Source organism: Cetorhinus maximus, chromosome 6 (assembly GCF_964194155.1).
Source record: "Cetorhinus maximus chromosome 6, sCetMax3.hap1.1, whole genome shotgun sequence".
In the NCBI taxonomy this organism is placed as follows: Eukaryota; Metazoa; Chordata; class Chondrichthyes; order Lamniformes; family Cetorhinidae; genus Cetorhinus; species Cetorhinus maximus.
In genome coordinates, this window is record NC_135884.1 from 127,778,915 (window position 1) to 127,803,278 (window position 24,364).

The 24,364-nt window shown below is 39.9% G+C and overlaps 1 protein-coding gene across 3 annotated transcripts in view; it reads right to left on the reverse strand.

Moving 5' to 3' along the window:
- Positions 1-764: 764 nt before the first annotated feature.
- Positions 765-24,364, reverse strand: part of rnf166 (ring finger protein 166) — a 64,219-nt gene continuing 40,619 nt past the window's right edge. For 2 of the 3 annotated variants that reach the window (XM_078544475.1, XM_078544476.1), the window contains exons 2-6: positions 22,843-22,999; positions 17,926-18,038; positions 11,951-12,065; positions 11,122-11,229; positions 765-7,536 (exon numbers count right to left, since the gene is read on the reverse strand). In XM_078544475.1, coding sequence (XP_078400601.1) covers positions 7,471-7,536; positions 11,122-11,229; positions 11,951-12,065; positions 17,926-18,038; positions 22,843-22,999 — 559 coding nt within the window. In that variant the 3' untranslated portion in view covers positions 765-7,470. Of the gene's footprint in view, positions 7,537-11,121; positions 11,230-11,950; positions 12,066-17,925; positions 18,039-21,826; positions 21,963-22,842; positions 23,000-24,364 lie in introns of those variants that run through there. The other variant, XM_078544477.1, reaches the window with a different exon arrangement.

Consider the following 24,364-nt stretch of genomic DNA (forward strand, 5'->3'; position numbering starts at 1 on the left):
TCTTCCCTCTTCCAAAAGGTTAAATCTGGAGTCCCTTTCCTTGGCCCACTATTTTTCATCTACATGCTGTCCCTTGGCAATTTCATTCAGAAAAGGGTTCCACTCATCCAAAGCTTTATTTCATACATCTTAACTCACACCAAGTCCTGTTCATCCATCACCTCCTGTGCTCAATGACTTCCATTAGCTCCCAGTTGATTTTAAAACTCTCATCCATGTTTTCAGATCCCTCTATGGTCTTACCCCTTCTTATCTCTGCAACTCCTCTAGCCCTACATCCCTTCAAGATATCTGGCCTCTTGTGCATCTTCAATTTTAATGGGTCTTCATTCGAGCTTGTGCCTTCAGCTGTAGAGGCCCTAGGCTCTGGAACTCCATCCCTAAACCTTTTTACCTCTCCTCTCTCCTTTAAGATGCTCCCTATAACATACCCCTTTGATCAAGCTTTTGGCCATTTGACCGAAAATCTCCTTATGTGGCTCAGTGTCAAATTTTGTTTGATACCACTCCTGTGAAGCACCTAGTGATGTACTAAATAAGTTCAAGTTGTTGTTGTTGTTGGTAGATCTGGTTAGTTACAGATGTACTCATAACACTTTTGGCTTAATTAGTCCCTTCACTTGAAGATATAATGCTAATTAATAAGTGACAATGAACTCAGGATATCGGAGTTTCTCCATTAGTGAAATACTTGCTTAGCTATGACACCTATTGTGGGCAAATGATCTTGGAATTAAGAAGAAATATGAAACAATAACCTCTGGTTGCTGAACAAGCAAAATTTTATTTACAAAATATCCAAATGTACACACTAACTTCACACAGCAACAAACAATTTCTAAAAAACTAGTTTGAAAATGTGCACTGTAGTACATTAAAAATATTAGAAAATTAGACAAGGTTTGTATTATAGCATAAGTTTTCTATAGTCATTTTTTGCAGCTTGATGGAAGAATGTGGAATCTGTATCTCACGGTCTGCGGTCGCAGGGTTGTAACTGAACTGGAATGATAAGTGAAGAAATCACAGCAAAACTAGCTCAGTGGCCTTGCCTCAATGAAATCAGGCAAACTTGATTTCACCATTGGCTAGTCCCAGATGACATTTTTACATGCTCATGTATTGTAACTTGGCTTACGTTAGATGCAAAGGCATTATAAATTTAAAATAAAGTATCAATAGAAGCCAATTTAAAATTCAGAATTGCATGTCTAATTGCATGACTATAACAATGGGAAAAATCTTTTTACCTACATTACAATTCCTATGCAGATACAATATCATACAGTGTTCAAAATAAAGACTAGCAGCTAGCAAAGTTACTGGTAACTAATATTCTTTTTCTAGTGAGCTACAAGCATAAAAATTAATGTTGCAATGAAATTAAATAAGAATTTAAAATTAAGTAAAATAATAAATTAAGAGAATTAGAAGAAAAATAACTTATCTTATATGCCTTTATATTTGCAAATATAAATTGCAAGTCACCAGAAAATTCTACTAGTTGTCCAAACAATTTCAAACACTGATCTCACACATTTATTAATTAAATCTCGTTCACACAGTTATATCATTTTTGCTACATCAAAATCACTTTTATAAAATAATGAATTGGAAGTTTTCTCTCTTTGTGCTCAGTAAGGTGGAGGATGTAACATTGAAGGAGAATTTAATGGTTTTCTTTTTATCCCAATGGCAGTACAAACTAAAGTTACATTTTTTCTACTGTCACTATTGCAAACCAAAATCCAATTTTTCAATTAGAATTTGGATATTAAATACTTAGCTACATAAATGGATTTTTGATTTTGATTCCTACTATCCAAGTGCATACTTCATGTTCATTTAGATTGCTGGATTCCCCCATATGGCTAAGCCCTACTTAACCCCTTCCTAAAATGTACTGCCCTAAAACACTGTAGAAAAACCTTTCTGAGGTACATAGCAACTGGAATTTCCATTCCTTACGTCTTCCATCCAGGCCTATTCAAAGACGTGCCTTTTGAGCTCAGTGACATTTTTTGTTAGTTCACGTTCGGGTTGATGGGCTGAAAGTGATTGATCTCAGCTAATCTGTGACTAACTACACCTGCTACAAGAGGATGGACCTTTGTTTCCTTTCAGTCATTTCTATCTGAACCTGGAGATAAAGTGGAGTGAAGATGTCTGAAACCAAAGCAAATCACACTCAATGGTTTTTATTATGTGGTTTAGCTGCCCTTCCAGTTACTACCCTGTACAAATAGCTTGACGAGTGTGCTGCTTTAAAAAAATTAATTCAGCACACAAGCTTCAATAGTTTTTTTTTGGTTCAGCCAGTTGCTAATGTGAAGGATCTTACCGTAATGATTTATCTGACTCATGTTTATCTAAATGGCTATTTGTGCTCCCTCTTGAACATATGAGAATCGTATTATTTCAGGACAGTTAGGAGGTACCCACAGATCCACCACACAGCTTGGATTACAAGGAATGGCTCAGGATGGTATCTCACATTTACCAAATGTAAATCACATGTACAAAAAAATAAAATAAAATCATGTTTTCAGAGCTCGAATTTAATTGAGGTTCCCATGCCAGCCTGATTTTTTCTGATTAGTGGCGAAGACTTGCGAACCACTTGGATGCAAACTATGTAAATGCAGGATATGAAATTTCCAGCACCACTGATTTAGCATGCAAAAAATAAAACACAGGACAGGAGTAAGCCATTCATCCTCTTGAACCTGTTCAGCCAATTAGATCACGGTTGATCTGCATCTTAACTCCCATTTACCCACTTTGGTTTTATATTCCTTAAAATATTACTATCTGTGCAATGAAAATACCAAGACTAAATAAAGCAACTGCACACGCCATAGTTATTTTGTGCTGCATTTAGAATAGAGTTCCAGATATGTTAATTCTCCTGGATTTTCTGTGAATCACAAGGATTTAAGGTTCAGCTCATGACCTCACTCTAACTTTACAGAAAAGTTTCCCTGCCCTCTGGTGGCCATAAACAGTTACTGCACTTGTGCAAGATTCAAGGTTGTTTCCAGAGTGCTTTACTGCACATGTGCTAGCTGGGCTCCCAAGAGTATATGCTGCATTTATGAATACATTACCTAAGAAGATATAAAATAGTTGGAGCTGTACAGGAAGGCTGTGAAATGGGAAGAAACTGACATGGGAAGAAAAATATCAGCAAATGTAACTGCAAACATAAAACATAAAGCAAGGCCTTATCCAGGTAAGTCAGACGTGATAGGACACAGTCTTTGAGGCACAAAAGAAAAATCGTGGATCATATTCAAGGGATATTGGCTTGTGAAATTGAATGCACATATTGGGCAATTATACAAAACACCTCTTTGTGGTGTTTACTTTCACCAACAATGGCATCGGAACATAAAATTAACAGTGACTGTTTCATTCCCCAAAGCAGCAGAAAATCAGCAAGAAGTCTTTGAAGAACGCAGGGGCTTTCTAGTACAAGATCAAATTTAATAAAGAACCGACACAGCCATTCATCTCTGCTATCCCTAGAATCCCACTGTGCTTGGTGCAATGTTTGTGCAAAGACATTAAATATTGTCCATCAGGAAGCTGCTAATTCATGTTCAGTTACAAGCACACACACTTGGCTAAAGCAGCTGCTATCCAACCAGTTGCTCCTCTGTTGATAAGACACATCCGTGTGATTTCACGTCCTCGATCTTCTCAAGTTATCTGAAACTGTTACAATAATTGTTTTATTGCCTCCTTCTTTCTGAATTCATGGGAAATGACCCTAACTTATAAACTTATGAATCGGAAAACAGGAAATTGTAAAGAGAACTGGAAGTTGCCAATGTTCCTTTTGCCCTAGCTCATCAACTAAGCCCACTCTTCAAAGAAATGTTTCCTGCTTCTTAAATAGCAACAGGATATGCAGAGAACAAAAACTACATGCATTAATGTACACTGTAAAATTGCATGTATTAATGCACATCATGCATACAATGAAAGTTACATCGCCAGATGAAATACCATACAGCACACCATTGTTGCACTGAAACAATGGGTTGGGATTTTCCCATGAGCTTCAGGGCTCCAATGTCGAGACCAAATGGGGCTACAGCCTGACATACTGGAAGATCCCAATGGCACAGTCTTCCCGGAATAGCCTTCTAATTGGCCACACCCCTGCATTGCCATCCTATTAAGGACAGTGGGCAGGGTCCTGATCTGCCTCTCCCCCACTGATTAGATCCCACTGGTTCCAGTTATATGCTATCTGGTCCTGCAAGAGGGAAGGAAGTGTGTCAGTGAGTGTGGTGCAATGTCTTTAGGGGTTGTGGCTGTTATTATCAAATAGCTGGGTGTGTGAAAGCTGTGAGGTGGATGTGAAGCTTGCAGCAATACTGAATGTGTGGGGCTGAGGTGAAGCGATGAATGTTAGGTATGAGTCCTGATTGATAGAAATTATTGGTAGGTGAACAATGGCAGTGTGGTGGATTGAGCAGTGTGTGAAGCGAGTGCTGCAGTTGGTGAGATATGGCATTTAAAGATACCTAAGATTCGAAGTCATTGAAATTTTTTGCATAACTGCAGCCAGATCCTTGTGGTTTGGCTCCTGGCATTTACCTCCACAGCTAGCTGGTCCCACTACCTTTGTAAAATTTGTCTGGAGAGTTTTCTGGGCCCCTATGGAAAGATCACTTCCCTCCACCAAGGCCACCTGTACAGCATCTGAAAGTCTTGGAATCCGCTTTCTGCAATATTGAGCTTTTTGAATGACTTCCAGTACCCACTCCAGCCACAATGTACCTCACCTTGAAGAAGTGTATACTGTATAGTAGGGTAGGTTAGCTTTAACTCATGCATGATCTTGTACCCTCTGCTTGGGCATGCAGTCATGCAACAGTGCACTTAGCACCAGCTGCACTCTGTAATTATTTAAATTAGCAGGCAGCATGGAGTTTGAGTGTGACCTGCATCAGAAGTAACAGGTACAAGGTAATCCCACATTGCAATCCCTGTGCCCATTTTTGCCCTGTCCAATTGCCCCGATGTCTTTTCATTGATATGGGTAGTGCTAGTCTACTTGATTAAGATCCTCTGGTATTGTGAAGTACCCAGATGTGTTGAAAATCTCAATGATATGTACAGTACATACAACATTTCTCTATGGTGTACAATGCACTGGACCTGCTCTGAAAAATGACAAAATTTAATTGCTAATCAGCCCACAATGCCATAGTGTGATGTCAAATAGAACGGCCTATGTAATTATACATGCACCTTTGGTATGTAATTTCAAAGTGCGCAAAGGTTTTACACCAAAGATTTCCTTAGGATTGGAAATGTGTCTTTGAACAGGAGCAATTATCCTCAAATATCACAGCAGGGCTACAACTGACTTCAGGGCCAAATAGTAAGTAGACCTGTACCACTCCTAGATGATTGACTAAAAATACATTGTTTCTTGAGTGCATTTTTATTTTATGTGTTCAAGGGATGTGGGTGTCGCTGGCAGGGCCAACATTTCTTGCCCATCCCTCATGTATCCAGTACTTAAGCAACATCCAGTACCTGACCTGTCCCATTTTACAATAATTACTGTGAATTTTATTAGAATTCACAACTACATCTTAGCTGTCAGGACGAGCCAATTAAACTATTGCAAAGTACAGATTCCTTCAGAGTAAGAGAATTAGTGGTAATGATGCGTTACCTCAAAGAATCAGATAAACCTTTTAAAGAAATGAACAATTTTCTAGAGCAGAAAAGCTAAAGGTGTAATACCTTGTACATTGTACTGAAGACAATATAGATGGGGCTTAAGTGATCAGTTTCTGTCCCCCTCCTTATCTACCAGGATTTTCAAAGGGATTACATTTGGCAGGGCTAAATACAAAACTGAAAATGCATTATCCATTGTAGATAGCTAAATATTGCCAGATGCACACGCATACATATATACACTGACCCAGATTTTGCAGCTGGTGACGAAATGCCATGGATTTCAAAGGAAGCTGCCTGTAAAGATCTACCAATCTATGTGGCGTGGATCTCACCTTTACCCGACATTACTTACCTTCCATTGTCAGCTCGAAGAGATTTCTGGCATTCAGAAACATTGATCTCACCAGGCAGGCTATCACACTGCAGAAACCTCACAGACAGCAAACCAGGAAGTCATAACCACTGATTATCCTTCATTTTGCAACCATTTTACCAACAATGAAACAAAGATTGGGATATACACATGGAATTAAGATGGAAGCTGAAATATCATAAACAAACCTTAAAAAGTAACTATTATTTTAAATATCTGGAATTTATCAGAATGGAGAAATTTGACATTCCATAAATACAAGATTAGCATTTTTCAGGCCAGATAGGTTGTTCAGCAATAATTATGAACTTAGTACACCATTAAAAACCCAGTTGTACCTCATTCAACAAGGTATAACTTTATCAAGGCTTTTCACAGCAAGACCAACAGCATAAAAGTGCAAGTTCACATCAATTCGAGTGAGTTCTAAAGATTTATCTCTGCGGTGACTTCAACAACGCACCTTGTGGGAGCACCCAGGAATCACTGACAGTAACTCCTCGATTTCCACGTTTAACTGAGCATGTAGTTGCTGTCAGTTTTACAGTTGTAACGACAGCGAATGCTGACAGCTTTGCAGGCATTGCAGCTGCAAAATCCAAACCACTATGTCACCTCTTTGTTTACAATGTATTTCACTAAATTTGCCATCTGCTAACTGTTAAATTCGAGCTCTGATTATTAACATGATAAATGATACATAGCACTGATGAAAGGTTTCTTCACTCAATTCTCAAGTTTTCTATTCTTTCCTGTACCATTTAAAAAATATACTTTCATTTCTTATAATGCAAAAAACCCCAAAACATGAAAAACAAACTGTAAACCAAACAGCCCTTCCACACAAGCTTCCCCACAAAAGTACAACAACTGTAATGTAGAAAAATGTAGGAACAAATTTAAAACTGAACAACAGGTACAGGCACGCACTAGTGATTTAAAAACAAACTTGTTACGAAAGTGGTTACTTGACTGGCTGAGCTACCAGAACCCTATAGAATGCTGGGAAGTGTGTATGATCTGTGCCCAAGTGTGAAAAGTTAACTTATATAGAGGTTGATAGCACCCTATTGACTACTAAGAAGTGGGCACTATCTATCCCCAGATGGGAGAAGGTGGCCTGTGCAGAAAATGACAGTATCCATCAGAATGCTAAGAAATTGGCACTCTCTTTGCACAGGTGAGAAAAATGACCTGTGCCAGGAATGACAGCACCTTACTGAATGCTGGGACGAAGACACTATTTTTGCCCAGGTGAGAGAAGGTGGCTTGTGCAGAGAATGATAGTACCCGACAGAATGTTGGAAAATTGGCACACACTTTGCTCAGGTGAGAGAAGGTGACCTGTGCAAAGGATGTCTGCTTACATCTCTGTGTAGGCAGTTGCTTCATTTCTCTGTGAGTGAAAGTGCTATTGCTGCATGTAATGCTGCATCTTCATCAATGTTGTAATCCTGAAACAAAAAATAGACAATAAAAAATTCAGATTATTCCAGCCCCTGAAAGGTGTAAACTTTGCTGAATAATAAAATATTTCCTACTCATACACTTGCATGCCTAGATTCATTCTTAGCTGCCTTTACATGTTGGAAGTCACTGCATGTAAAAGGTAGGTACCCACAGATTGACTTTAGACAACAGAACTCTAGCACTTATTATTTAAGGAAATGACTGTCATGTTCACAACTCCCAATGTTTGAATTCATCTATGTGAAATGAAAAATTGAATTACACCAAAGTAAAATATCAATTACGCTTAGCTTCCATAATAAGTGCTCTTGTATGTCACAAGAAAAAAAATCAATAAATGACAATTGTTTCATTTTCAAAAACATGGAAGTCCACAGAACACATGGACTTTTATACTTGTCGCATTATTATTACTGGGTTTACCTTGTGCTCTGCTTGGGCTAATAATTTAAGTTAAACAGAAAATAAACTGAATAATGTGCAGCTACAAGTGCAAAATACAGTGCAAAACAGTACAACATCTTGATTTATAATATAGTGCAAATGCTATATTAGAAAACATGCATTGGAAACCAACATTGGTCATAATTTATAGTTTCATATATTTGCATTTGTAAAATGGTCAGGCACTGTGACATCAACTGTATATAGTAAAAATAGAGGAAAATTTCTGCTGTTTAGGATTTATCGTAGAGCAAAATTGTAAGTGTGCAAAGAAAAATTCTTTTTTCACTGTAATAAAAATAGCAAAAAAACTTCAGGTTAAGTCGCTGCAATAAATCTGAATTTAGCTGCTTAATATTATTTGGAATGAAATAAACCAGGACAGACTTTGTAGAATGGCACAATAAGTTGATAATAATGAACAAATTCCTACTGGCCCGTGTCTTCTGCTACACTCAAAAATTCCCCTGACTCGAAGGTGCTGAGTATTTCTTCTGGGACCTTCTGAGCTCTGCTTTCACAGAAATACGCAGCACAACAGCCCATGGGGCAACTCTGAGTGGAGAAGAGTCGGGGAAGACACGCACTAGCTGCAGCACAGCAAGTTTAAATCTTTAGTCAGAATGTTAGTGAATGGTTGAATAAATGGTAGGTGGGTAGAGTGGGTAAGTGGATGGATGGGTGAGGTGGATAATTGGGTGAGGTGGGTAAGCTGGGCGAGGTGAGGTGGGCAAGCTGGTAGACAGGTCAGGAAGGTAGTTGGATCAGGAGGGTAGTCGGGTGGTGGGGGAGATAGTCGGGTCAGGAGTCGTCGTTGGGTGGTCGGGGGTTGTCAGGTACTTGGGGAAGGGGTTAGTTGTGTAGTTATCCAGATGTAGAGTAGATTTTAATCCGTCTAACTCTAGCTCAGAGTCAGAGACATTTGTTGAGGGCCCCGGGGAGCAGGGGAGTTGCCCATTGGAGGTTGAAACTTCCTGGGTAATTCCCACAGAGGTCTGTATGCCAGGACTTCCACAGGGCCCTGATGCGCATCTTCAGTCATACGTCTGGTCTTGTGTTGCTGATCTGGAGACCAGAAGATTTGGGCCAATGTTTTCTAAGGTGGTGTAGCATATTGCTGACATCTAGTGGTAGAAAATGAGTAACAAAAACCAAATGTGATGGAAATACTCAGCAGGTCTGGTAGCATATTCTCTAAAGTTTAGAAGAATGAGAGGTGATCTAATTTTATAACAAAATTTTAGGGGTTTAACAGGTAGATGCTGAGAAGATGTTTCTGTAGCTGGAGAATCGAGAACATGGGGTTAGAGTCTCAGAATAAGGAGTTTGTCATTTAGGACAGAGGAGAAATATTTTCACTCAAAGAGTTGTGCATCTTTGTAATTCTCTACCTCAGAGTTGTGGCTGCTCAGTTGTTGAGTGTATGCAAAGGGGGATCGACACATTTTTGGGTGCTCAGAGAATTAAGGGATATAGAGATAGTGCAAGAAGGTGGAGTTAAGCTAGATTAGTCATGATCTTGTTGAATGGCAGAGCAAGCTTGAAGGGGCAGCTCCTATTTCTTAAATTCATCTGTGGAGAGAGGAGCAAAACATTTCAAGTCAATGACCTTTTGTCAAGCTTTAAGTTCAAGGGCATTAACCTGAAATGTTAACTCTGTTTCTCTCTCCACAAAATGCTGGCTGATGTGCTATTTCCAGCGCATTCTGTTTTTCCTTCAGACTTCCAGCATTCGCAGTATTTTGCTTTCATACAGGTAGAAAATGAGTACGATACTGCACTCCCACAGTAGGAACAAATGAATCATCCTGCGAATTAGACATACAAAATTTTAGTGAATGTGCATGTGCAGAGAGGTGGGGGCGTAAAAGAAAATCACCCTGCTACATTAAGGAAGGTACCCTCAGTGTAGTATGTGTAGCAAAGTTGTAAATCTGTTTACAATGAACAAGTTTACTATTTTTGTTACACAATGCATTCGGAGGAAATATGCCTCCTCCCCCAAGGTAGCAGTATAATTCACAAAATCTCTCAAAAAAAGTTAACAGAATATTGAAAGCAGAAATAACAGAATTTTACAAAAACAATCTTGTTTCGGTTCAAACTGTTAATACTTTCAAAGGTTAAACCCAGTCTAAAAATAACCAAAACACAAATCATGGTAGCAATATTTGTATAAGTAATAAATGACTACTACTAATGAAATGCAATTTGCCTTATCCATGCACAGTCTATTATGTATGACTGATATACAACAATACTGAAGTTCATAGCCTAGTCTTTATTTCACAGGCTACTTATGGAACTAATGCAATAAGCTAGTAATCATTTAATTAGGTAAATAAATAGACAAATAAATGTTCTTTTGTATCTCATTTTGCAGCTACATTCTAGTAGCTGATCCTCCATCTGAGCCATGTCTCTGGGCCTTTCTCCATTCCCCAGCTGGCCTCTATCCTACTTTTTCCATTCTATTGTCCTCGTTCTGGTCCAGCATGCTGCTTCTTTAGCAGCAACTTGGTTTAATTCAAAGGAAGCAGCTAAAAACCAGTCAGTCAAACCCATATTAGTGGCAAACTGTGAAATTTAAAAATAAGATAATAAAAATTTTATAACCTTCACGACCCTAGGCAGTGAATATTTTGAATGTGTGAAGTGGGAGATCACAGCTGAATCCGATCCAGTCTTCCTCACCCGACATTCACACACACATGCACTTTCCACTAAAATTTTTTGTGTCTAATTCGCAGGATGATTCATTTGCTTCTACTGTGGGAGTGCAGTATTGTACTAATGTAATACTCATTTTCTATTCTGTATGAAAAGCAAAATACTGCGAATGCTGGAAGTTTGAAGGAAAAACTGAATGCGCTGGAAATAGCACATCAGCCAGCATTTTGTGCAGAGAGAAACAGAGTGGGGCAGGAGTGGGACAGCTATCTTATCCTATTTCAACTTCCATCTTGGCATAAAACAACTAACTGGGCAGAGTCTGAGAATCAAACCCGGGGCATTTTGCCTCTCCGTGGTTCAATGAATTTACACATTGCACGGGTGCATTTACAAACTGAGCCATTGCAGTACTCTGAATAATATTTTTTTAATGTTAAAGAACTCATACTCACCACAAATGTATCATAGGAGAACTTGTGCCTGTGAAGCAAGTGCTGAAGAAAGTTGGCACTCTTGTAGCTTGGATCTCCCCATGGCATTGCCACACAAATTGGACATACCTACTCAAATAAGTGATCAAAACAAAATCAATGAGTTGAAAGATAAAATAATAAGTACCACTAGTCCATTCTTTTTGTTGTTTCTAGTAGTTTGTTAGTCTTTTATGCTGGTTTTGCAGAATGAAAAGAGGGCTCTCCCAAAGCATAAGCAGTGCAAGATGCATTCTCTTCAACCAACTTACCCTGCTTCCAGTAACACGCCATGAAATGTACATTATCTACTCTTGCCCTCCTCTTCAAAACTTTCTTTTTCGAAAGAAGGGATGTTTTTGCACATATTATTCAAATAAACTAAGGTGTGTTAAGGTAACAATATGAGATGGTTTAGATTTTGTGTAGTACCTTTTCAATGTAAACTCTTGATAAAGGGAGCCAAGTTTGTAGAATTAGTTTTCAGATACTGTGGCATCACCTAGGGCCAGTTGATGACTATATCTTTTTATTTTAAATATATAGGATGGTAACCGAGTTAAGAGACTGTAGAAATTTATTCCACAGAGTCAGTACTTGTAACCACATCACTGACAGCAAAATTAAATGAAAATATTGACCTAATAGTTTGCAAAAGTAAGTTAGCATGATTAAAATTGCAACACAAGATGTAGGGCTTGTAAACAAAAAGTTCATGCCCTGCACAAGATTTTTAATTGTAGGTATACCGAAAAACATCAACTTATAATTATCCTGGTTCAGATAATGAAATGAGAAGCTGCAGGCTTACCACTTTGTTGGGATCACTGCGGTGATTTTCCATGCAATGTTTGACTAATTCCTGTTGGTCAAGGTTTCGTGCCCCACAGTATGGGCAGACAAATGTGGAACGGTTTGGAATATTACTGGAGGAGAACAAAATTTGCTTTAGTAATTTGTAAACGAAGCCTTTACCAAAGTGACCAGCAAGTTTGCTAGGTCAAGAACAGTGTTTGACTCTGTCTTGTACTTGACAGGAAAGGAAGGTAAAACAAGGAGAAAATGAAAGATCTCTCTTGGGGAATAGTTGTGTTATCTGTTTCAGGTATATCTGATTTGCCTGACCCCAAAACAAGCACAACATAAACACATTGCAACATCTATTCTCCTGCCAAAGAATTACTGTGCTAAATATATTTTCCTAGCTGATCTCTGGAATGCTCTCCCTACATTTCTTTAATTTCATATTGTGCACCCCACCCTCTAAAGGCTCCTCAAAATTTACCACCCCCTTTACTTTCAATTTTTTCTCAAGAGGTACTCCCATCACTGCTTCGTGCTAGATTGTCATGTCTGCTAGGTGCTTTGGGACATTTTGTTATGTTATAAAGATGCTATAAAAATGCAAATTATTTTTGTAAATGCCTAATGGACAATCTATGATGGTAACCAGAAGTGCTTTCAAAAGTGTATTGGAACAAATGATTGGTGCAGCTGCTACATGTGTATGTTGGTTAAAGTTAGAATTTAATTGTTCTCAGTTGCAGGTCACAAAGTGTAACAGGTAACACCTTGGTTCCTGTGACAAATGGCTAAGTCACAAAAAAAGAATGAAACTGGATGGACCACACGGCATCAACCCAGGCATCAGAAATAACAATGGCAATCTCAGCCCTGTTGATCCTGCAAAGTTCACCTTACTAACATCTGGGGGCTAGTACCAAAATTGGGAGAGCTGTCTCACATACTAGTCAAGTAACAGCCTGACATAATCATCCTCTCAGATTCATACCATATAGATAATGCCCCAGACACCACAATCACCATCCCTGGGTATGTCCTGTCCCACCAACAGGACAGGCCCAGCAGAGGTGGTGGCACAGTGGTATACAGTCGGGAGGGAGTTGCCCTGGGAGTCCTCAACATTGACTCCGGATCCCATGAAGTCTCATGGCATCAGGTCAAACATGGGCAAGGAAACCTCCTGCTGATCACCACGTACCATCCTCCTTCAGCTGATCAGTGCTCCTCCATGTTGAACACCACTTGGAGGAAGCACTGAGGGTGGCAAGGGCACAGAATATACTTTGGGTGGGGACTTCAATATCCATCACCAAGAGTGGCTCAGTAGCACCACTACTGACTGAGCTGGCCAAGTCCTAAAGGACATAGCTGCTAGACTGGGTCTGCGGCAGGTGGTGAGGGAACCAACAAGAGGGATAAATATAATTGACCTCATCCTCACCAACCTGCCTGCCGCAGATACATCTGTCACAGTATCGGTAGGAGTGACCACCTCTGTCAATGTGGAGATGAAGTCCCTCCTTCACATTGAGGAGACTCCCCATCGTGTCGTGTGGCATTACCGCCATGCTAAATGGGATAGATTTCAAACAGATCTAGCAACTAGATCTAGCAACTAGATCTAGCAACTAGATCTAGCAACTAGATCTAGCAACTAGATCTAGCAACTAGATCTAGCAACTAGATCTAGCAACTAGATCTAGCAACTAGATCTAGCAACTAGATCTAGCAACTAGATCTAGCAACTAGGCTAGGCATCCATAAGGCACTGTAGGCCATCAGCAACAGCAGAATTGTACTCGAACACAATCTGTAACCTCATGGCCTGGCATATCCCTGACTCTACCATTACCATCAAGCCAGAGGATTAACCCTGGTTCAATGAGAAGTGCAGGAGGGCATGCCAGGAGCAGCATCAGGCATACCTAAAAATGAGGTGTCAACCTGGTGAAGCTATAACACAGGACTACTTGTGTGCCAAACAGCATAAGCAGCAAGTGATAGACAGGGCTAAGCGATCCCACATCCAGCGAATCAGACCTAAGCTCTGCAGTCCTGCCACATCCAGTTGTGAATGATGGTGGACAATTAAACAACCCACTGGAGGAGGTGGCTCCACAAATATCCCCATCTTCAATGATGGAGGAGCCCAACATATCAGTGCAAAAGATAAGGCTGAAGCATTTGCTACAATCTTCAGCCAGAAGTGTCGAGTTGATGATCCATCTCGGCCTCCTCCCGATGTCCCCAGCATCACAGATGCCAGTCTTCAGCCAATTCGATTGACTCCACATCATATCAAGAAACGGCTGAAAGCACTGGATACTGCAAAGGCTATGGGCCCTGACAATATTCCAGCAATAGTACTGAAGATTTGTGATCCAGAACTTGCCGCGGCCCTAGCCAAGCTGTTCCAGTACAGCTACAACACTGGCATTTACCCAGCCATGTGGAAATTTGCCTAGGTATGTCTTGTACACAAAAAGCAGGACAAATCTAACCAGGCCAATTACCCATCAGTCTACTCTCAATCATCAGTAAAGTAATGGAAGGGGTCATCAACCGTGCTATCAAGCAGCACTCGCTCAGCAATAGCCTGCTCACTGATGCCCAGTTTAGGTTCCGCCAGGGCCACTCAGCTCCTGACCTCATTACAGCCTTGGTTCAAACATGGACAAAAGAACTAAACTCCTGAAGTGAGGCGAGAGTGACTGCCCTTGACATCAAGACAGATTGTGGCATCAAGGAGCCCTAGCAAAACTGGATTCAGTGGGAATCAGGGGGAAAACTCTCCAATGGTTGGAGTCATACCTAGCACAAAGGAAGATAGTTGTGGTTGTTGGAAGTCAGTCATCTCAGCGCTAGGACATCACTGTAGGAGTTCGTCAGGTAGTGTCCTCGGCCCAACCATCTTCAGCTGCTTCACCAATGACCTTCCTTCCATCATAAGGTCAGAAGTAGGGATGTTCGCTGATGATTGCACAATGTTCAGCACCATTCGCGACTCCTCAGATACTGAAGGCGTCCATGTACAAATGCAGCAAGACCTGAACAATATTCAGGCTTGGGCTGACAAGTGGCAAGTAACATTCGTGCCACACAAGTGCCATGCAATGACCATCTCCAACAAGGGAGAATCCAACCATCGCCCCTTGAAGTTCATTGGCATTACCATCACTGAATCCCCCACTATCAACATCCCGGGGGTTACCACTGACCAGAAACTGAACTGGACTAGCCATATAAATACTGTGGCTACAACAGCAGGTCAGAGGCTAGGAATTGTGCGACAAGTAACTCAGGTCTTGACTCCCCAAAGCCTGTCCACCATCTACAAGGCACAAGTCAGGAGTGTGATGGAACCCCCCACCACTTGCCTGGATGAGTGCAGCTCCCACAACACTCTAGAAGTTTGACACCGTCCAGAACAAAGCAGCCCGCTTGATTGGCACCACATCCACAAACATTCACTCCTTCCACCACCGACGCACAGTAAGCAGTATATAACATGTACAAAATGCACTGCAGGAATTCACCAAAGCTCCTGAGACATCACCTTCCAAACCCACGACCACTACCATCTAGAAGGACAAGGGCAGCAGATAGATGGGAACACCGCCACCTGGACGTTCCCCTCAAAGTCACTCATCATCCTGACTTGTATCGCCGTTCCTTCACTGTCGCTGGGTCAAAATCCTGGAACTCCCTCCCTAACAGCACTGTGAGTGTACCTACACCATATGGACTGCAGCGGTTCAACAAGGCAGCTCACCACCATCTTCTTAAGGGCAAATAGGGGTGGACAAGAAATGCTGGCCCAGCCAGCGAAGCCCACATCCCATGAATGAATAAAAATAAACTTATTTACACTAAGTGCAATGCAAAGATTTGACTCTAACAGTAAGATTGAGAAGAAATGTGCACAAGCCTTGCTATTTTATATTAGTAGATCTCCTGCAGCAGTTTTTATAGATGGTAACAATTTTCAGGTAAGATTAAACCATCAGTCCACCTAGCCTCCCCATTCAACTTCTCACAAGATTACCTTGATGGAGTTCTAAGTCCAATTATCTGTAATTCTACTTGTTGAGACGAACTTATCAACCAACTTTAGAACCCAACTGTAGTTTTTTCTTACACTTACATTTATCATCCATTTACTGAAAAGTGTCTAAACTTCTTAATTTGGAACTATTTCACCTTGTTCTTGAGTACACAACAGAAAGTCTGGCTTGAATCCACATTCTCCACCTCCTTCATAGTCTTAAATACATTTGTCAAAGTTGGATGGTGGACGTTATACCACATAACACACAATGTATTATTCTAAGGTGGACCCAAAACATGAGTTCAAAACGTCATTCAGAATTTCATTGTTTGATCAGGAAACTGCTGGAATGCACAGGTCAGTTTTATGTTGCAGTTAGAAGAACACAGCATTTAAAGAGCGTTTTGTTTCCGTTAAAGGTTTTGACGTTGGTGATCTGAGATTACAGTGTCAAGAATGTGTAATTATGATATTACAGATTTTTAAGGACAACTGTTTTCCAGGTACATTTCTGTTTTCGAACCTTTAAATTGAGTTTAAAAGCCTTTTACAAAATGGAAGTATGGACAGACAACATGGCACCTTTCTGTCTTTGTTCAAACTTTGTCAGCCTCATATCTCTAAAGCTGGCTACGAAGAATCATTAAAATGCAAAGACCCCTCTAGGGAATCTTCTAAAAGGTGCAAAAAACCCTTTTCCTTCTAAGGGAACAGGAGACAGGAAGGGAATTCAAAAGACCACACATAATTAACTTCTTTGAACAATGACTCCTTAAAAAATGGCTGCTGTGTTAATTTTTGTGTTTTTGAACTGTATAAAGGAGGCTGTAAGGAGTCATCTTGAGAGGCAGGGTGCAGAACTCCAGGAAGAACTCTGAGAAACAACATCAGAGAGGGTTCTTGGCTAAGAGAGGACAAAGAGGAAGGTATTAAGAAATCGACCGCTGTTCTGCTGGAAAACTCCAGGCAATCTGCAAGCGCTGTAACCACAGAATTCGTGTGGAATAGGAAACCTTCTCTCTCTCCCAAAAACCTGAGTCCACCTGAAAAGGCAAACCTCTGAATACTCCACTCAGAAGCCATCGCAGCTGCTAAATCAAAACTCAAGTTTCAATCCCTCCTCTTCAGAACGAAGGAATTCAAGCAACTGGCCCACAACAATATTGCACAGAGACTGATTTGAAATCTCATCTTTTAAGTATCTTTTTTTCCTTTACCTGCATTTCAATATTTGTATCTGTATTTTAGTTAATAACTTTATCACGTTTACTCAAGTAACTTAGAGCAGTGCTTTTTTGTAATAAACTAACCTTTATCCTGTTTAAGACTAAAGCTTTGTTGCTGATAAATAAATCATTCGCTAATTAGAAAGGGGCTACATACGCTCTCACACAAATTCTTAGTTCACAGATCACTTTGAGGAAATGCCTTTTAATGGTCATGACAGTATGTAAGCCAAACATACATGCTTTGTCTTGCCTTGTACATGCCTTGTCAAACGATTATCTGAAACTGCTTTTGCAAGTCCAGGAATGTATGCTTCATTAGAAATTCATAATGAACCAAAACAGTTTTTTTACTGAAGGGAGAACTTCTTAACAATACTTATATTTACATTGTGCTGCATGCAAGCATCTCGTGAGGTTATTTTTACATCAACTCTGAAGATCAAATAGTTTCAGATTTTAAAAATGTTTTCCGACAGGTGAATTGTGCAAGTGAGAATGGTTTAGTTGACTCCTTCTGCAAAATACTAACATTGTGACTGTAAATTAATGCAACCACTAGGTAAATGGGTTTCAGTGATCATTGATGGTTAAAACTGTACTATCTAAAAGTGCTTCTAAATTGATCTGGGGTGTCATGACAGTTTGCAAACTTTAATAATGGCTTAATTTCAAAAAATCTTTGCAGAAGCATTGAAGGTCCCTTACCTGGGAATGGGCTGCGTGGTAGGAACAACCGGTACAAATTTTGGACAGTTGTCCATCTGCTCCTGAACTTTATTGCAAGAAGAAATATGAGTCCGCATTTTCACCAGAGTCACCTAGTGCAATAAACATACTAGATTGCATACATCTGACAGGAATTTTGAATAATTCCATATTTTTTCATACATTCATTAGCAACATGAAATGTACAATGGCTCTTAATTGAAATTTGAATCAAAATCAGAAAGAACATGCCCCTCCATTTAAAACTTGTTGCTTAATTCAAATTACTGGAGAATCTGAATTATCACTACAAATGGGTCCCAGTCAAAGAAATCTGCTGCTTTGTTGAAACGCAACCTCATGATGAACACCAGGAGCCTTAATGTGGCATTCATTTCCACCTGAGGGCAAGCAGCAAAAAAAGTTTCAGAACATGGGTGAGCAGAAGTATAAGATCCTTGCAAAATTAAATTAATTGTACAAAAATGAATATCTCACCCACCACTTTCTCCACCTACCGGAATGGTAGAGAGAAAATTATGCTGGTTAGCAGTTGATCTTTTGGAGATTAAGGAATGGGATGCATACCTGAGCTTGTCCTGATAACAAATTAGCTTTCTTGAGCAGAGACAAGCTGCTAACATTCTGGGCTAACTGACCATAGCTTGCTGAAAAAAGCAAATGAATTCATAACAAATTTGGAACTGACCCTTTTGGAGGTGTAATTATACACTGATATGCTTATATTGGACTATAATGGAAAAGTTAAAATGCAACGTACAAAGAATCAAGATTTTTAATATGTTATAACAATAACTATATTATAGATAGACAAGGTAGATATAGATAAGAAATTTGCAAATAAGTGTGATGAAGACGTGTTATAAGAGAGAATGATGAAATCACATATTAGAACATTGGGCTGAATTTTACCAGCCCTCTTGAGACAGGCTGGGAGGCCTCACAAATTGGTAACGAAAGGCATTGTGAGAGAAGCCTGATATCTTCCCTCCACCACTGCATATTTCCAGCGGTAGGAAACTCAATGGTGCAGCTGTTCACTGGACAGCTAATTATGTCAATTAAGTGCCCAATTAAGGACCACTTCCCTATCTCACCAGTATTTTGCCCACTTCAGGAGATGCCACTGCTGCACAGGGGGACCACCAGGCTCCATGAGCAACACAAGGGTCCCCTGGTGACAATGGCTGCCACCCTACTGTGTTGTCACTGGATGGTGCATCTCCTCCCCACAACCCCCCAGCCAATTGCAGGGGGGCTGCATGTCTGACCTCAGTACCATGCACAAACATACTTACCTTGTCTCCATGGGCGCCACTACTGTGGCACTGCCAAGGATGATGGTGTCTGATGGGCCGGTGGCTTTGCAAGGTGGCCCGCTGTCCAATTGAGGATGATTGGTCACTACTGGTAAAATGCAGCTCAGAGTCCCACCACTGGGCTGCGCAGGGTCACATCTTACTTTCAGCCCCAGTGGAGGAATTTCTTACCTTTTGACAAAATCCAGCCCACTATTTTTATAATATCAAGGGTAGATCGTCCTGGTGCTTCGCATTGGCTTTGTAAGCATAATTATAAAAAGAACAGCAATGTGGTGTCTAGCTTTCTTGAAGATATAATTTAAGCAGTTTAATTCAGCAGTGATTAAAGTATCTGAAGGAACAGATACAAAAATTTGTTCTCCAGTATGTTTGAGAATCATTTGCAAGAAATTCTGATAGGACAAACAGTTGTTCACTGACAGTGAGAAAGTCCCGTTGATGTATAGTGGGAGCATGAGCACTCCATAAATACCTAGACTGCAATCATCTCCCTTAAGTTAACAGGAAGACAGTTCTAGGTCAAAATATAAAAAGTTATTTGAAGGTTGTCATGGAGTCACATTGAGGAATACAGTATGCCAATATGGCAAGACCATCAATTGGTCTTCATCAATCTAATTATAAGCTTCAAATTTATGCTACTGTAAAATTATTAATGACAAGGGACTCACTAAAGCTTTGGGCAGCTGCTGCAGAGGCGTAACAGAGAAAGGTCACTGTCTAAGGCAGTTCAGCCATAGTACACCTAGGGGCTGGAAAATTTGTAGAACCCCTTGGGCTGTATGCCTAGCACTGAATATGAATACAAAACTATTGAAATTTTATCGATGCACCTCAGAGGGGGGCCTGCTGTATGAAGGAAAGTTGAATTCTATTGTACTTCGTGTAATTTTTGAATTTGAAATGTTTTGCCCCAAGCTGCATGCATGACATGGAATGTATATTGAAAATATCAAAAGAATTACAATTGTATAGCGGCACCGAGTGGAACACACTGTATGGAGAGAAGTCGAATTTTATGGCACTTTCTGTAATTTTCAAGTTGAAATGTTTGGTAATGTACTTCTACAAATTTTATGAATAAAGAATATTTTTGGCAAAAAAATCTACTGAAACACAAAAGGCAGCTATTATTAAATTAAATTAAGAAGTATTTGTTCAACTTGGAAATTTAACAAAAACAAAGAAACAACAGAATATAACCTAGAAGCTTTGGTAAATAATTGTCTCGCCTTCTGTTTGTCTAAAAAAATTAATTTATGAGTGAATACCAATGTATCTTGTAGGCTTCATAAAGCATGCTATAAACATTAATTGTCATCTGAGGTAGTTTCTAATTTAAGTATTATACTTAACCATTACCCATTTGCACATCCATTTTCATTGTGCATAAGGTACATGGCACAATTTTCTTGAAGTTCAAAGTAGCAATTAAGGTACAACAAACAGACACTGAGGTGTCCAGGCTGAGGTGATCCTCTGCTGTTAGGTTTCTCAGTGAAGTTAGCAGCCTTTGAGGCAGAGGATAACCCTCTTATCCTAAGAACTATTGATTTATGTGTTTCCTATTTTAAATAATGTAAGCACCATGAAATGTTACACAAAAAATGCATCATGCCCACTTCCTGGATAATTGCCACTGATGATACTTCTGTAGTCAGATGCAAGTCTCTTCATTAAAGCTACAAACTTGATTCAAGAATCATATATGGCTCTTTGCCATCTGATGAAAGCTGTGCATCCTGATCAGATTGATGTCTCCTTTCCAAAGGGAAAATGATAAATGTGTCACTCTTGTAAACACAGCTGAGACTTCCCTGATAGATATGTGCATTACTGGCTGCTTGATGATGCAGATGTCTAATGGGTGGCATGGAAAGATGAGGTTACATGAAAGCTTCATGCTGTGGTAACTTTCACTTCTATAGGATGAACCATGCCTGCTCCAGATGTGATGAATAGATCATTGATCGGTCGACCATGCAACTCCATTACAGTGAAGGCAAGAATTTTTGGATGAGGCTGATGGATGGTGACAGCTTGACCATGCATTCCACCAGCTACCCCATCCAAATCACCCTGGCTCTTCTCACCATGTCATTCTTTGGTTTTTCTCTCTCGCTATTCTTCTGGTACCTTCTCCTTTAAGCATCTCTGGTCCACCTTTAACACCTCCTTTAAAATTCTCATTCTGTACCATCCACGCCCAATCCCTCAGCCCTATCCAAAGTTTCTCCCGAGATATCCTCCCTCAGCCTCTGCATTAAGTCATCTCAGTAACTCATTCATCCTTGGGGATTTCAATCTTCATCACAACTCACTCTATCCTCACACCTCTGATTTCATTGTTGGTTCTAAGCCTTTCACTCCTACCCATATTCTAGGCCATTCCTTTAACCTTTCCATTTCACATGGCCTCCATACTCCTAGAGTCTTGATTACAGACAAGGCCATCTCTGATCACTTTCCTCTGTCCTTCAACACTCACTTCCCTTACCATTTCCATTCCGACTTCTCCTTTCTCTACCCCTGGAAAAATGCTTCCTCAGATCACTTACCATTACACTTCCAAACTCCCCTACGATCTTCTGTGCTTCTGCAGTTGATGATCTGCCCAGTGTTCCCTGTATCCACCTTTGATGCTCTTGTCCCCAGCAAAACCATCACTCTTTTCCATCCTGAACCCTATCTTCACTCCCTCACGTCCAAGAGGTGCATATCTGAAGTACAAATGGTTTAGTCATCTAACATTATTTCTGGCTGGATTACATCATACGAACATGCGAATTAGGAGCAGGAGTAGGCCACTCAGCCCCTTGAGCCTGCTCCACCATTCAATAAGATTATGGCTGATCATGCATTATTGTGCCTCACTTCCTTCTACCAAAACTGCTCACTACATAAGAATCATCCTGGAAAGCAAAGATAACCCGTGGCTTCTTTTCTCCATCACCTAGTGTCTCTTTAAACCTCTCTCCTCTGCTCCTTCACCTCTGATTATGCTGTTCGTGTGACTCCTCAAAGTTATAAAATTGCCCACCTAGCAATTTTGGGGCTTCAATTTTTTAGCCCCTGCCTGCATTTAAGCTAATGTTTCTGAGCTACAAGATTTCACAGCATGCAAGAGCTTGTAAGTAGCTAGAAATTACAATTAAAAATGGAATTAGGCATCTAATGAGGGATAAAAGCCCAACATTAAAATCTTTGAATAGCAAAAGGTTTATACCATCACAAAGTCATGCAATATTATGCAACATCAGACTAGTGCAGACACCATTTATTCCACTAATTGTACAAAGCAACAGAACAACAGAATCACCGTCGGTCTCCAACATTTCCTCTATCAAAATAAGTAATTTTGTTGTCATCTCAACATGTTGCTAAAGACGCCAGAAATAGTGAATGATTCCAATCCTATAAGTAGATTGGAGGGTCTTCTACTACACACAGCATAATAAATTATTTTAGAATTTCAACTTACATTGAATAAATACAGAAATCATTTTAGAAATCAGTTTTTAAAAAGAAACTTAATTCCAAAACAAATTGCATTAAGTGGTTTGCTTTAGCATACCTTTTTATTGCATCCTCGACAGGGAGCCTTATAAGAAGAAAGCTGTTTCTCCACATTAGAGGCCTTTTCCACCTTTTTTGGGTCAAATGGCATACGGCATAGTGGGCACAGAGGTGACACAACTTGAAGGCAGGGCTGCAAACATTCCCCACAAAACCTGAGAGAGGATGGATCATTGTTAGCAAGCAGTATGCAGGGTACTCATTCTCAAAAAATATTCCCCATACAAGGAAGAATTAAGTCAGTAAAATCTAAAGGACTTGATTATCAAACTAATGAATTATCATTAATGAATAAACTAGTAACTTCTCAGTAAACCCTTAACAGCATGGTTTTTTTATTCATTCATCACATTTGCTTTATTGGCAAGGTCAGCATTTATTGCCCACCCCTCATTGCCCTTGAGAAGGAGATGGCAAGTCATCTTCTTGAATACAACCGAGTGGCACGCCAGGCCCTTTTCAAAGCGCAGTTAAGAATCAACCACATTGCTGTGGGTCTGGAGTCACATACAGGCCAGCATTGGTAAGCAGGGCAGATTTCCTTCCCTATAGGACATTAATGAACCAGAGAAGATTCATACGGACTCGAAACGTTAACTGTGTTCCTCTGCGCAGATGCTGTCAGACCTGCTGAGTTTTTCCAGGTATTTTTATTTCTGTTTTGGATTTCCAGCATCCCCAGTTTTTTGCTTTTATCTTAGGGTTTTTACAACAATTTGGTATCTTCATGGTCACCATTACTGAGACTAACTTTTTATTCCAGGTGTATTTAATTAATTGAATTTAAATTTTCCAGAGGGATTTCGACTTGTGTCTCCAGATCATTAGTACATTATTGAACACTCCACTTGGAGATTGTCTATACGTAACAAGCATAAAATCTAGGCTAACACTCTAGTGTAGTACTGAGGAAATGCTACACTGACAGAGGTGCAGTCTTTCAGATTCCAAATACACTCATTCTTAAATCAGAGTCAAACAAAGTTCAAAATAAAAGGCAATTTTTCATATATTGTGAGTATACCCAAATGTCCAATAAATCATATAACTCAGTGTTCATCCTTGTTTACAACATAAATGCCAGCAATTTAAAATAAGGTAAACATAAATTACTTAGTTATGTAAAATTGTAGTACTAAAAGGACTTGCATCTATATAGCATCTTCCATGATCACAAAGCATCTTAATGTGCTTTACAGTCAATGAAGTACTTTTGAAGTGTAGCCACTATTGTAATGTAGGAATGCAGCAACCAATTTTCACACAGCAAGCTCCCACAAACAGCGATGAGATAATGACAGATCACCCGTTTAGTTATCTCAATTGAGGGATAAATATCAGCCAGGGTACTGGGGAGAACTCCCCAGCTTTTCTTTTAAGTAGTGCCATGGGATCTTTTATGTCCACTTGAGAGCAGCCAGGGTCTTTATTCACCTGAAAGACCTGCACCTCTGAAGGTGCAGTGCTCCCGCAATGCTGCACTGAAATGACAGCATAGATTTTCATGCTCAAATATTTGA